Source organism: Amphiura filiformis, chromosome 12, assembly GCF_039555335.1.
Source record: "Amphiura filiformis chromosome 12, Afil_fr2py, whole genome shotgun sequence".
NCBI lineage: Eukaryota > Metazoa > Echinodermata > Ophiuroidea > Amphilepidida > Amphiuridae > Amphiura > Amphiura filiformis.
Window position 1 is genome coordinate 42,633,515 of NC_092639.1, and position 14,712 is coordinate 42,648,226.

The window sequence follows — 14,712 nt, forward strand, 5'->3', positions numbered from 1 at the left end:
CCTTAGATGACCCCTGGGTGACCCCGGATGACCCCCAAAATGACCTTCCAAAAATTGACTCTAAATGTTGACTGTACCCACCAAGTTTCATGCCCATAAGACAATATTTAGTAATTTGACCTTAGATGACCCCTGGGTGACCCGAAATGACCTTCCAAAAATTTGGCTCTAAATGTTGACTGTACCCACCAAGTTTCATGCCCATAAGACAATATTTAGTAATTTAACCTTAGATGACCCCTGGGTGACCCCGAAATGACCATCCAAAAATTTGGCTCTAGATGTTGACTGTACCCACCAAGTTTCATGCCCATAAGAGTTTTTAGTAATTTGACCTCAGTATATGACCTTGAACCCCACCCAAAAAAAAGTAGCCAGAGTTTTTGACCATGACCCACCTATCCTGAAAATTTGAAGTCAATCGCCCATCCATGCCGAGATACAGCATCCGGACGGACGGACGAAAGCTCGGACATTGCAAAAACGGTATGCCTCGCGGTGGAGGCATAAAAAAGAAGTGCACATGAAGCGTAATAGTATTTTCACAAGTGATACAAACTATTACTGTAGCATGGGTATAGTTATGATATTTCTTAGGGTATTTCCCTGTATTTCCACCTAACCATGAACTATAGGTAACTACCCAGTATATTGCCAATCCTGTATACAAATCAGAAGACCAAGTGAGTGATTAGCTAACTGGTTTCACTTTTAACCAAATTTTCATGACTTATTATTTTGTTTAAATTAGATAGGTTGTCAACATGAGTAATAACAAAAGATGTAATGAAAATTTTAAGAAATAAGCAAAAAATATGCAAGAGCTTGATTTCTAACAGTACAAATCTGTGAATTAAAGTTGATTTGAATCAGATTTTTTTGTTTTTGGCTAAGCACAGCAATGCATTGTGGGATACAATGAAGATCTTCTTTGGTATCATGCAACAGGAAATGAAACTTAAATATACATAAAGCACTCTCATTACATTGTGTACATTTCTTCTGTGGGTATTAGGCTCTCAAAAAATAGTTTTCTTGTCCTCTCGTGACCGAACATAATCTTGAAAACCTGATGATAAATCAACCCTTACTTTTGGAAATTCCAGAAAAAGGTTTTACGTCCTGAAATTTTTTTGAAACAAATATACTCTTTTGGCCTGTCTGTACGCCTGTGCTTTGATTCAACATGCACAATTTAATGCTGTGACCACTGAATTTCACACTGATATCTCAACCCAGGCAGGATTGGGTATTCCTATATTTTTGTAGCGCCTTCCATTTTTTAACCAAGTATTTCTGTCATTTTCCTAGGTGTAAATAATGATTCATATTACAATCACCCAGGATTTACACAGGACACGGGTATTCCTGGCACACCTCATGTGACTGGCATAATGAATCATATTACAATCACCCAGGATTTACCCACGACTTGGGTATTCCTGGCACACCTCCCTGTGATTGGCATAATGAATCATATTACAATCACCCAGAATTTACACAAGACATGGGTATTCCTGGCACACCTCCTGAGATTGGCATAATGAATCATATTACAATCATCCAGGATTTACCCAGGACATGGGTATTCCTGGCACACCTCATGTGACTGGCATAATGAATCATATTACAATCACCCAGAATTTACACAGGACATGGGTATTCCTGGCACACCTCCTGTGATTGGCATAATGAATCATATTACAATCATCCAGGATTTACACAGGACATGGGTATTCCTGGCACACCTCCCTACGGTAGGCATAATGAATCATATTACAATCACCCAGGATTTACCCAGGACATGGGTATTCCTGGCACACCTCATGTGACTGGCATAATGAATCGTATTACAATCACCCAGGATTTACTCAGGACATGGGTATTCCTGGCACACCTCATGTGACTGGCACAATTAATCATATTACAATCATCCAGGATTTACCCAGGACATGGGTATTCCTGGCACACCTCATGTGACTGGCACAATGAATCATATTACAATCACCCAGAATTTACACAGGACATGGGTATTCCTGGCACACCTCCTGTGATTGGCATAATGAATCATATTACAATCATCCAGGATTTACACAGGACATGGGTATTCCTGGCACACCTCCCTACGGTAGGCATAATGAATCATATTACAATCACCCAGGATTTACCCAGGACATGGGTATTCCTGGCACACCTCATGTGACTGGCATAATGAATCGTATTACAATCACCCAGGATTTACTCAGGACATGGGTATTCCTGGCACACCTCATGTGACTGGCACAATTAATCATATTACAATCATCCAGGATTTACCCAGGACATGGGTATTCCTGGCACACCTCATGTGATTGGCATAATGAATCATATTACAATCACTCAGGATTGACCCAGGACTTAGATATTCCTGGCACACCTCCCTGTGACTGACATAATGAATCATATTACAATCACACAGGATTTATCCAGGACATGGGTATTCCTGTCACACCTCTTGTGATTGGGCATGTCATTCAGAGCCCTTAAAAATGAATACAATGGAATGTCACATAATAATTATGTTGCCTGTTCCCTCAACACCAGGAACACAAAGTTAACTTGAATGTAACAAAGGATCAAACTAACACACAATGATTGCGTTTTGAAAATTTTAGATAATAAAACTAATGCAGTTTTCAATAAAATCAACAATGGCAATTAAAGTTAAAAAACTAAAACAGAACTTATCTCAGTATGCTCAAAATGGTATACTCCTGATTATTTCGCCATGCGCCCAGCAAACTTCAAGTTCAAATTTAAATTATGCTCTTGTTTGCGTTCTGTGTGTAATAAGGCATTGTGCGGATAGTACACATAAAGCGCTATGCACAAGCTCAAGCTTAAAGATGCAAATTTCTGTTTGATTTCAGGCTGTTGCCAACAAATGCTGGGTGTATACTCTTTTGTTCTCCATGCCTGGCAAACCAATATGGCATGTTTACCATTTATGAAGTGCATGCATGACTTTACTACTCGTATGATTCAAATGATTGCAATATAGGGCTCAACAGATATGGCATTTGTCTACCGATCCGATATCAATGTTGTGTAATATTGGCCGAAATCGGTTAAACTCCCTAATTGCAAGAATCAAATTTCACTGTGTGTATGCCTACATATGAATACTAAACACTCAAATTCAAACTTTTGGCTCTGTTCCTACATTTTTTGGAAGCAGGGCCTTAACCACATGTCGACCCTCCATCAATATCTGGTATGGCCAGAATATAGAGTTATGAATATGAGGCATAATATGTATTATCCAAAAACACTGGGCATACCAAATAACTCAAAATGTGGGCAGACCAATAGACGATTCCATTTAACATCCACACACCCCTTGTGGAAGATTTCTTTGCCATCTCAATTCCAGTTACAACTTAACTTGTATTCAATCCAGTTGGAAATTGTTACTAGTTTTCATGTTAAATTCCAGTTGAAAATTGCACAAATTGGCCTCAAATTATGCAGTTTTGTTTGGAATTCCAACACAAATTTCACTTTTTATGGTTGAATCTGAAATAATTTACAGTTGAATTTGTCTGGAATTACAAAATTTTCCTGAAGAAACAGGGGTGTAGATTTCAAAATTGAATAGCCCATTACAGCCTCTGACACACTAATTTATTGCTATCAGCAATTGACCTTTTTCTTGTGACGTCACTTAATCAATATTGGGGGCTTAGATGTAAACATTAATACTGCATATTTTCTCCTAGGTTTTGTCATCTTTCACTTCAGCTTCCACAAAATAATTGTTTAAATGGGAATGTATACTGGTTACCTTTGTTTCAGCTTGTTTTGATACCACAAATACAAAAGATACGGACCAACCGCGATGAAAATCAGATTTGTTTTACAATTTTGTATACTTTTTATGATGTGACAAACTAAACACGTACTACGAGCTGGCAATCTCTTGCAGGACGCCTAGCGTCACGCAAAGTTGATCGCGGGCCGGCACGGTATTTGCGTTTGGATGCGGATGACTCGAATGCTGGACCCAATATTGATTGGTGATGTCTGGGGAAAAAGGTCTATAGTGCAAAAAGGTCACATTAGTATATCAAGTTCCTATTGAATAAAGGCTACATTTTATCCTGGTTTACTGCAGTAGACACAATCAGTGTTGATCTGTTCTGAGAGCTGTCCTGTTCTTTACCTCCAAGTCCTGTTCTTTACCTTCACTGCTCCTCTTCTTCCTCCTCTTCTCCTACAGGTCTGAATGGTAATCTACTTTGGTTTCCAGTTCTGTCAGGATCGGGCATTCTTGAGATTCGTACTAACGGGTTGGCTGCAATTTTACTGAGGGAAAAAATAACAGAAAAAAAAATTGCAATTAAGGTGATGAAAAATGTTCCCTGTTCTATGGGTGGATGGACCTTTCAAGTAGGGTCCAGTGGTCTGCAATTTTCAGGGGTGCGAGTGACCAGACAAGATATGGGAAAAAGTCTGAAAACAGGTATGGCAAGTCTAAAAAACTCTCGAAATTTGGAAAGCTCCTATACTTTTGTGGAGAAGTGTTGAAAAACCAAAAATCAAAAAGATTTTAATCTGAACTCTTTACAGCCACATTGTTACACCAAAATTTTTAACTTGCTTTTGCTTTGCTCATGTTTTTTCCCTCAAAATTAATCCACTTAATCTTCACAGCACCATACTAAGGGGCTGTCATTATGAGCCCTGGGGGAGAGTAAAATGGGGGGGGGCAAGAAATTTTGGCGAGCCAAAAGGGGCAAGCAATGGCGGGAGGGGGGGGGCAAGCGATTTTGGCAGGCCAAGAGGGGGGGGCAAGTGATTTTTAGCAAGACGTTTGGAAATTTTACCCCCGGGGCTCATAATTATTGCACAGCCCCTAACTGTCAATCAAATTGTCGGTGAAGTGACAGGGACTGACTACAAGTATCACTGCCCAAGCTACTATGTTAGAAATAGCTACAAATAGATCCTCTGATTTCCTGTGAGGGGGTGGCAGATAGGCATGTTCATTGTCACTTTTTCAATATCGTGATATCGCAAGCAAAATATATCGCAGCAATCGTTAATGGCGATAATGAGGGAAGATTAAAAACATTTTATTTGACCAAGTTTCTGTTTCGAAAAAACATGAAAATATTGTTAGCCTGTATCTATAGGCACTATTGCTAGTGGTATTGTCATTGGCGCCATTGTTGGAAGGCGCTATTGCTAGTGGTATTGTCATTGGCGCCATTGTTGGAAGGGGCTATTGCTAGTGGTATTGTCATTGGCGCCATTGTTGGAAGGCGCTATTGCTAGTGGTATTGTCATTGGCGCCATTGTTGGAAGGCGCTATTGCTAGTGGTATTGTCATTGGCGCCATTGTTGGAAGGCGCTATTGCTAGTGGTATTGTCATTGGCACCATTGTTGGAAGGCACTATTGCTAGTGGTATTGTCATTGGCGCCATTGGTGGAAGGCGCTATTGCTAGTGGTATTGTCATTGGCGCCATTGTTGGAAGGCGCTATTGCTAGTGGTATTGTCATTGGCACCATTGTCGGGTTGGTCACTCTCGGTATATTCTGTGTCATCTGCCTGCTTTTCGGTTTTAAATTGAAGACACATTTTTACCACCAACATATCATGGCCTGTCAAACTATTATTGCGATCACGATAAACGTTAATAACATTATCGTGAACATGCCTAGTGGCAGAATATATTTTGTGTCTCACTGAATAATAATCAGCATTTTTACCTCATGTCCTGAGGAGTCAGGAAGATGAACTGTCTGGACTTTTGCTCTTTGGCGACTTTCATCATCAGGTCCATACTGATTTTGCGATTTACCATGTCCTGCAAGACAAGATTACAAATGTCAATATTGCTTTTATATATATATATATATATATAACTTCTGCCAAATGCAATATCAAAACATGCAAGTTCACCACAAAATGTGATGGTATACAAATATTGACTGCTATGAGGGGCATGGTTAAAATTATATGCCCAAAGTGATCTCAAAACAATGGCTATGCCCTGAGGTGAAGCCGAGGGGCATGTAGTCATAGTTTTGAGATCACCCGATAAAAAGCAGTCAATATTTGTTTTATATACCAAATCTTAAGATTCTTGATATCTGTTTGGTTAAAAGCATTGATTTTGGGAAGAGAAATTAATAGTTTCAATGCTAACGGCACAGATTACAATCTGCGGTTTCCGTATAATTATAGCATTAACACGTGCGCAATATCATTTTTGACTGGGAACAAAGCACATGCAGAACTATGCCCAGGGAATAGTTACTTTTGCGGGCATAGTCAAAACTATGCCCACGCTTTTTAACCAATCAGATTACAGGAATCTTTAGATGACATATATATAATAAACAATGATTTATTTTGTTTGTTTGCCAGGCTCATTTTTTAAATATATCAGAGTTGTGCAGTACAAATTACAAACAAGCAAAACATTTTGTGAATTTTATACCAAATATATGACCTGCAGTATACTAATAATATGTAACAACCGTCGATGTCAGGATTTTTATAAAATCAATGTTGACTAGCTTTAATATCTAGCTTCAAATCCATAACTGTGCAGGTCCTTAAAAACATTGATGCAGATCAAGCCAAGGGCGACCACACCCGACAACTCACCATAAATACATCAAACTCATCCAGAGCTCTGAATGGAGTTTCCATGGATTCCCACAGAGCCATGATGAAACAAACCGTCGAGAAAGACCTTTCTCCTCCTGATAGGGCTCTCATATCAGATGAGCCCTGTGATGCACCTTGTGTTGGTTGTACCTGAAATATAAGAGCGAAAAATATATTGGAAGTTAGTATTACACATCAATATACTAGAAATTCCTGCTGGAAAAGTGGAAATTTTTGCACGATAAATTTTTTGCGCTTTGCCAATTTTGAACTGGTTCCTTTGTTTTTCCTTACATTGACCTATACACAAAAGGAATAAATTCACGCATTGTTATTTTCGCGATAGCAGCTTGAAATGTGAAAAGTGCGGAAATAAATGTAGCACCAGAATTTCCATTTTACAGTATATCATAATATCTATAAATTATGGTAAAATATTATTTGATCTTAAATGATCACTTCTAATGTTGAATTGGGAGTGTTTAAGCGCAGAAGGCCGTATCTGCAATAGCTGACAGGTGTCATATTTTTAGATATGTACAATATAGTACGGCATTAGCCAGAGGGTCGTCCAGGTGTCATTTGGACGCCCTGTTTTCAATTTGGACACCCTAAAATTCTGATTTTTAAAATGGAGTGAATAGGAAATGGACAATCTGATTTTGTAGAATAAGGTATTTTTGACCATTTTGGAAACCGAAAGACACCCCTCTGGCTAATGCCTTGCAATATTAGAATGCAGAAATTGTCAACATGTGTACAGGACAGCTATTACATATAGGGCCTTCTAGTCATAAATCCATATAATTTACATGAATGCATGCTGCTGCATTATTAATGTTCTGTGTACTGGCCATGAAGCTTCAACATACAAAGTGCAAGTTTTGAGCAAATTTCTTAAAATATCAAAAGCTATCTCAAGAACTAATGAACCAATACGGGGCTTGTTTGTAATCATTTTTAATGCATTTGTCACACTGATTCCACCTATGATCATGAAATGCACATTTCTGTTAATGTTATTTATGAATTTTTAAAGAAAATTTGGAACTTGCTGTCTGCAGTCTACTTGCTATAATAAAAAATTTGATCATAGTTTCAAGAATTTGACACACTCTGATATGCTGGCATCCCACTAAGGCACTTTACAGATTACACTTTCATGTGACAGTTTATAATGATCTGCACTTTGTCCCTTTTTCTTAAAGTGTATGTAGCGGAAGAAAAGCCATTCATCATTTGAAAATGTTGACCTTTTGTATTGAAGATATACATTTTTTCCCCAAAGAGATCTTACGTACATATCATTTTAGATTTTAGACTTCAAGGACTATTAAATATGAAAAATGTAAAAATATCAATTTTTAATAATTTGCCATAAAATTTCTATTATATCGCAAATTTCACAAATTCAAAATTATTGGATATCAGAAGGACATTCTTCATATTCAGAATGCAATTTGGTATTTGTATTTTGTAAACGTTGCTATCTGATCCCTGAAGCTTTTGGCCATGAATTTCAATTGAAATCCACACACCCATGACAGTGTGATATTCTCCCTGAAAAATGTAATGCATGCAAATCATGCCCTCTTGTATGAACCCCAAGTGGAGCTTGTGCAAGTTTATGTTTCCCAACTGTTGAGTTTCACACACCGACACATACTAACCGTGGAGTTATTCACACAAGCACACACACCCCTATACAACTTTCTGCGGCGGTATTTGTATCACAAAATTAGAGGTGTTATTCCCCCTCACACACATACGGTTTAATGACACTGTTTTTGAGCTCCACGTTTGAATGCCGATACAAATGCACAAGGCTTTATAAACATGTCATAAAAATTGCCAAATCCCATTGGGCTATCCAGTTGATAGCCATATACCCCCTAATATGGAAGACATGACCTTAATCACCCACACAGGAGATGTAGATTTCAAATGGAGCCACCCATTTCAAATTCACACCCCTATGTGCGAGATTAAGGTCATGTCTTCCTTAAGTGGATGGATTTCACCTGGAATATTATACCAACCCTTCTACTATAACAGTAGGCGCATTTACGCCACTATCATTTTAGCCCTTTTCACATTCTAAGCAGCTACAGCAAAAATAATATTCCTTTTGTGTATAGGTCAATGCAAGGAAGCTTAGAAACCACAAAATTAAAAACCAAGTGAAACAGATCAAAATTTGCAGAGCTCGAAAAGTCATTATGAAAATTTAAACTTTTACAGTAATTATTTCTGAACTTATACTAAAGTACCATTGCAATAACAATAAATATTATTAGTGACCTGCTTCCAGAGTACAGCAATTACCACTGACTATATATATTATGCAGGTGTCTACAAAGACAGCATTTGAACAATTTGAACGTCTCAAAACTCCTAACTTGCGACTTTAGGCTCATTTCGTGCATTATATTTAATAAACTTGTTAAAAATGCATAAAAGTTTGACAGAACTGATGACATTGAAATATGTAAATGAGTTTCACATAAAGTATTGATACACTCAAGAAATTGTTTTTTCTATAAATGTAACAATGATGGACTATTTCAGTTGAAATCCACACACACCCTATGGAAAACATCATGACCTTAATATCTCACAAGGGAGTTAAGAAGCCTCAACTGGCGGAAAAGGGCCATATCCGGCCTGCTGACTAGCTAGTGTGGTTGGCCCTTGAACAGCTCTGAAATGTACAGTACACATAGCAAACCAAGGGTGTTTGGCCCTCAAACACAAACCTATGTTAGAGATTTCAAATGGAGAAACCAATTCACAGGTAACCCCATTTGAAATTCACGCTCCTTGTGTGAGAGATTAAGCTCATGTCTTCCATAAAGGGTGTCCTGGAATAGCCCAAAACTTTATGTGAACAGTTCATGATGGTGGGTGGTGTTGATTCATGCATACATTTGTAACTATCTAACACAAAGCACATGCAAGCAAGGGTATGGAAGTATGCAGACAATTTTGATTCCTTATATATTCCTTAGTCTTGTTACAAAGTTGTAGACTTTTTTTTACAAACTTGTGGTAAGTTATTCATTCAGGTTTGCATTATTCATTAGGGTTTACATTATTCATCAGGGCTAAAATTAGTCATTAGGATTATATTTTCAATGGGGTTTTACAGTTTCATTAGGGTTGAAATTATTCATTAGGGTTTACATTAGTCACTTGGGTTTATATTATTCATTCAGCCTTAGGTTATTCACTAGTTTACATTAATATTAGGATTTACAATATTCATTAGGATGTACATTATTAATTAGGGTTTACATTATTCATTAGGGTTATATTATCCATTAGGGTTTAAATTTCATTAGGGTTGACATAAATCATTAGGTTTTACATTAGTCACTTGGGTTTATATTATTCAGGCTTAGGTTATTCACTAGTTTACATTATTCATTCAAGTTTAAATTAGTCACTAGGGTTTACATTATTCACTAGGGTTTACATTATTCATTAGGGTTTACATTAGTCATTAGGGGTTTACATTATCCATTATGGTATACATTATTTATCAGGGTTTACATTATCCATTACGGTTTATATTATTCATTACAGTTTACATTATTCATTAGGGTTTACATTATTCATCAAGATTTACATTATTCATCAAGATTTACATTATTCATTAAGATTTACATTATTCATTAAGATTTACATTATTCATTAGGGTTTACATTATTCATTAGGGTTTACATTATTCATTAGGGTTTACATTATTCATTAGGGTTTACATTATTCATTAGGGTTTACATTATTCATTAGGGTTTACATTATCCATTACGGTTTACATTATCCATTACGGTTTACATTATTCATTACGGTTTACATTATTCATTAGGGTTTACATTATTCATTAGGGTTTACATTATCCATTACGGTTTACATTATTCATTACAGTTTACATTATTCATTAGGGTTCACAGTATTCATTAAGATTTCAACAACTCTTCCTATACCTTTGTACAGGAGCCAACCGTTGTTAATCTGTGATGAATCCACACTTTACTGTAGCGTATCTGCCGAACGCAGCGAGACTACGTGTTCGCGAGAGCGCGTAAAATTCGTCATACCTGGAACCTGTGTGCGTATACAAGTTTACAAGTTGAATTCAGTATTTTCAGGTAGCGGCTAAACATTGCCGTTTTATTCTTTAGTTTTATTGCTGACATCAACAGAGAAATCACCGAAGTTTTTGTAAGGCTGAGTGGCAATGATTAACTGACATTGCTCATGAAATAATCATGTGAATTAGGCCTATACGATCTAAGTTCTTTAGCTTCTTTTCGTTGTTGAAAGGATTCAATCATGTTTCACCGTTGTTCATCACCGTTTAACAACTCACGTCCCTGCTTGCGTCTGCCCTCGCCAAGTAAACCACGCAGACGACGCGGCCGCATCGTTGTTAAACGGTGATGAACAACGGTGAAATATGACTGAATCCCTAATTACATTATTCGTTAGGGTTTATATTATTCATTTATTCCCATTATTTATTAGTTTTACATTATTCATTAGGATTTACATTATTCATTAGGGTTTACATTGTTCATTAGGGTTTATATTATTCATTAGGATTTACACTATTCATTAGGATTTACATTATTCATTAAGATTTACATTATTCATCAAGATTTACATTATTCATTAAGATGAACATTATTCATTAAGATTTACATTATTCATTAAGATTTACATTATTCATTCAGATTTACATTATTCATTCAAATTTACATTATTCATTCAGATTTACATTATTCATTAAGATGTACATTAGGGGTTCATTCATAGGATTGAGGGCATGATCGCTGTTTATGCCTGAGGCGTGAGCCGAGGGCATAAATCAACGATCATGCCCTCAATCCTATGAATGAACCCCGTTCATACATACCCAACTTTCTGAACATTGTTAGCAATCCAAAACAAATGAAAATAATAAGGTTTACAAGTTTAAATAACATTTTCATACCGTTTTCCTTCCAAAATTGGGAGAAAATGAGTAGGCCTACTTGCAGGAAGCAGCTTGTGAGGTCAACGGCCGGGAGTCAACGCGTTCATCTCTTGCGCTCCGCGTGTGATGGGCGCGGTGACATCTTGGCGATGTCTGTAACACTAGCAAATCGTGGAGCACGTTAATTGGGTTCCAGCGCTGTGTGACGCAGCTTGTTTATGCCCTGCGTACTGGTCATAAACGGTATTTATGACCAGCAAAAAAGGGCGCAAATCCAATCAGAAACGTTGTTATACCGTGAGTATGTATGAATTATTCATTAAGATTTACATTATTCATTAAGATTTACATTATTCATTAAGATGTACATTATTCATTAAGATTTACATTATTCATTAAGATTTACATTATTCATTAAGATTTACATTATTCATTAAGATTTACATTACTCATTACGATTTACATTATTCATTAAGATTTACATTACTCATTACGATTTACATTATTCATTAAGATTTACATTATTCATCAAGATTTACATTATTCATTAAGATTTACATTATTCATTAGAGTTTACATTAGTCACTTAGATTGACATCATTCATTTGGGTTTACATTATTTACAACAGTTTATTCCTTAGGGTACATTAGTCACTAGGGTTTACATTTGGGTTTACATCATTCACTAAGTTTACATTATTAGCTGAACATATTTATGGTTTATGCATTGTGCATAACACATGCAAGTGATTGTTTTCCTAATTAATGAAATAATTAACATCTCTGACATGACAGATGATATTAAAATCAACAAGTCTGTTTATTTGTGCTATTATGAGATAATAGATTCATACAGAGAGCTGAAGGACACTTATTTAAATCTCTAACTTATAAGCAACATAGGAAAACACTGATAATCAAAACATACAAATATGGCTGCTTACGAAGGAGATGGAAAAGGATAGCACAAAACATGTAGAACTAACTAACCACTGCACAAAGAAAAAGGTACCACTTGTTTGATGGTCACTTCTTAACATGACTGCATGATTAAGAACATTCAGCTATTCCAGTTGAAATCTATCCACCCCCTATGGATGACACAAACTTAATCTCCCACAGAGGGGGGAAGATATCAAATGGAGTTACCCATTCAGGTAACCCCATTCATACTCCCTGTGTGGAAGATTAAGGCCATGTCTTCCATACGGGGTGGATAGATTTCAACTGTAATAGCCCATTGACGTTGATATGAGTATGCTGAGAATTTCGTTAGCTGGAGTTTAATTGATACCTCGCTTGGGTAAAAACAGTTCCAAAAGATTGGTACGAGCTGAAAAGTTGCCTATTCAATCAGATCAATACAGTCGAGAATTGATTATCCGGAGATGTTTATCTTACGTGTAAGGAGAGGCCGCCTATGTGTGTCATCAGTAAGACACGCCCTACAAAGATCATTTCAATTTGGAGAGCATTGTTAGTGGTTGATACCCACCGAAGCTTATCTTTCGAGTTTCGACATGTTAACTTTTTAAAATTTCGCCAACATTTCAGAACTTGGATGGTTTGGAATTCTTTTCTACACAAGTGAGGTATCAAACTGTTGCTTACAAAATTCTTTGCACATTTCAATTTCAATGTTTTAAACCAATCATGTTAAGAATTATGACCTCTCAAACAAGTGTGTACTTTCTTTTTGTGCAGTGTGTATGCAAGAAACAAAGAGCATCAATCAATTAATCAATAATCAACACCGGATAGTGGTCTACCCACCCACAAGCTCAGCTGTTCTTTTTTGTGGTTTATACTCAGTTTCCCGAAGTATCCACGCTGGTTAAGGAATATGATGAACCAGTGGCGTTATCTTGCTCAAGTGTCCGCGTAATATAGCATAGAAATCCCTGCGTACACTAAGAGCCTCGTGAAGATACTGTGATTAAGAGAACAAAACATAATAATGGTAAAAGACATTTACCCTTAATAGCAGTTCTTCTTTCTTGTGATTAAACGTCATCTTGCCGTTGTAGCCTCGCTGATCCAACGTCAGAACAAAATAGTAGCGAGTGCGAGGGCTATGTATTTGCGAAAGTGAGCAAACGCCAGCTGTCGCACACGCATTTGTTCGTTGAGTGTCTGTGATCGAAAATAACATTGAAATTTAAGAAATTAATTTTCAAAAACAATTTGCTCCGTAAAAGCAATCAAATCAACCTAGGACAAGCGGGATAAAATCGCTTCGTTTAGCACACTCTACAGGTATGTCTGAAAGAACTGTATCTCCCAATATGTTATGTTTCACAACATCAGTGCAACTATTTCTGAAAGTGTAAGTTTTCGGATAATACAGTCATTTCAGGGATAGGAGTAAAAGGAAAGGGGGATCAATCGCACCGGAGTTGGGATTACAGAGTGAAGGACAAAGATGGTGGTTGAACGTTTTTTTGCTTGTTTTTTGTTGGGCTTTTTGTGGCTTTTTTCTGCTTTTGTATATATGCTTGCCTGGATTATCAATAAATCAAATCAAATCAAAGGATTGAGATTGTGAAAAGCTGACAGAGCCTATGGGTATACCCTGTCTATAGGTTCAGTTACCTTAGACACAAAAGTCTTGCATATTGCTTGCCATAGCTGCCAGGTTTTTTTAGCTAAAATTCCAAATTTGGCTGTAAATGAGAAAAACCCAAAAAATTAATGTACTAAGTGGCTGTCCTAGGCAGTGGAGGTGCCAACAGAGCATGGGGGCATCCTCCAGACGCAGACTTTCCCCTGCTTTGACATCCCCGCTCAGTCCTAACAAAAAATCCCTGAAAATCACACTATTGCAAAAATTACCAAATTGTACACAAATTTTCACATTTTCATCTCCCCAGATTAAGTTTCGTTGTTTTTCAAAATAAAATTGCCAATATATATTAATCAGAAATCACTATCATGCCTATAGCTTCACATTGCAACTAGTTGAGTTCCAGGCCACTTTTCTTGCAATATTGCTAGCCAGGACTGAGACACTAGTAGAGTCGTATTTCTTTCACTCCCTGCCAATGCTAGTAAGTAAAGTGGATGAACCTTCTGTT

General features: G+C 37.0%; 1 protein-coding gene across 1 annotated transcript in view; it reads right to left on the reverse strand.

Moving 5' to 3' along the window:
• Nucleotides 1-429: 429 nt before the first annotated feature.
• Nucleotides 430-14,712, reverse strand: part of LOC140166237 (structural maintenance of chromosomes protein 6-like) — a 54,378-nt gene continuing 40,095 nt past the window's right edge. Inside the window, 5 exon segments of the mRNA XM_072189637.1 lie at nucleotides 430-4,344; nucleotides 5,754-5,851; nucleotides 6,658-6,810; nucleotides 13,614-13,708; nucleotides 13,711-13,771. Coding sequence (XP_072045738.1) covers nucleotides 4,224-4,344; nucleotides 5,754-5,851; nucleotides 6,658-6,810; nucleotides 13,614-13,708; nucleotides 13,711-13,771 — 528 coding nt within the window. The 3' untranslated portion in view covers nucleotides 430-4,223.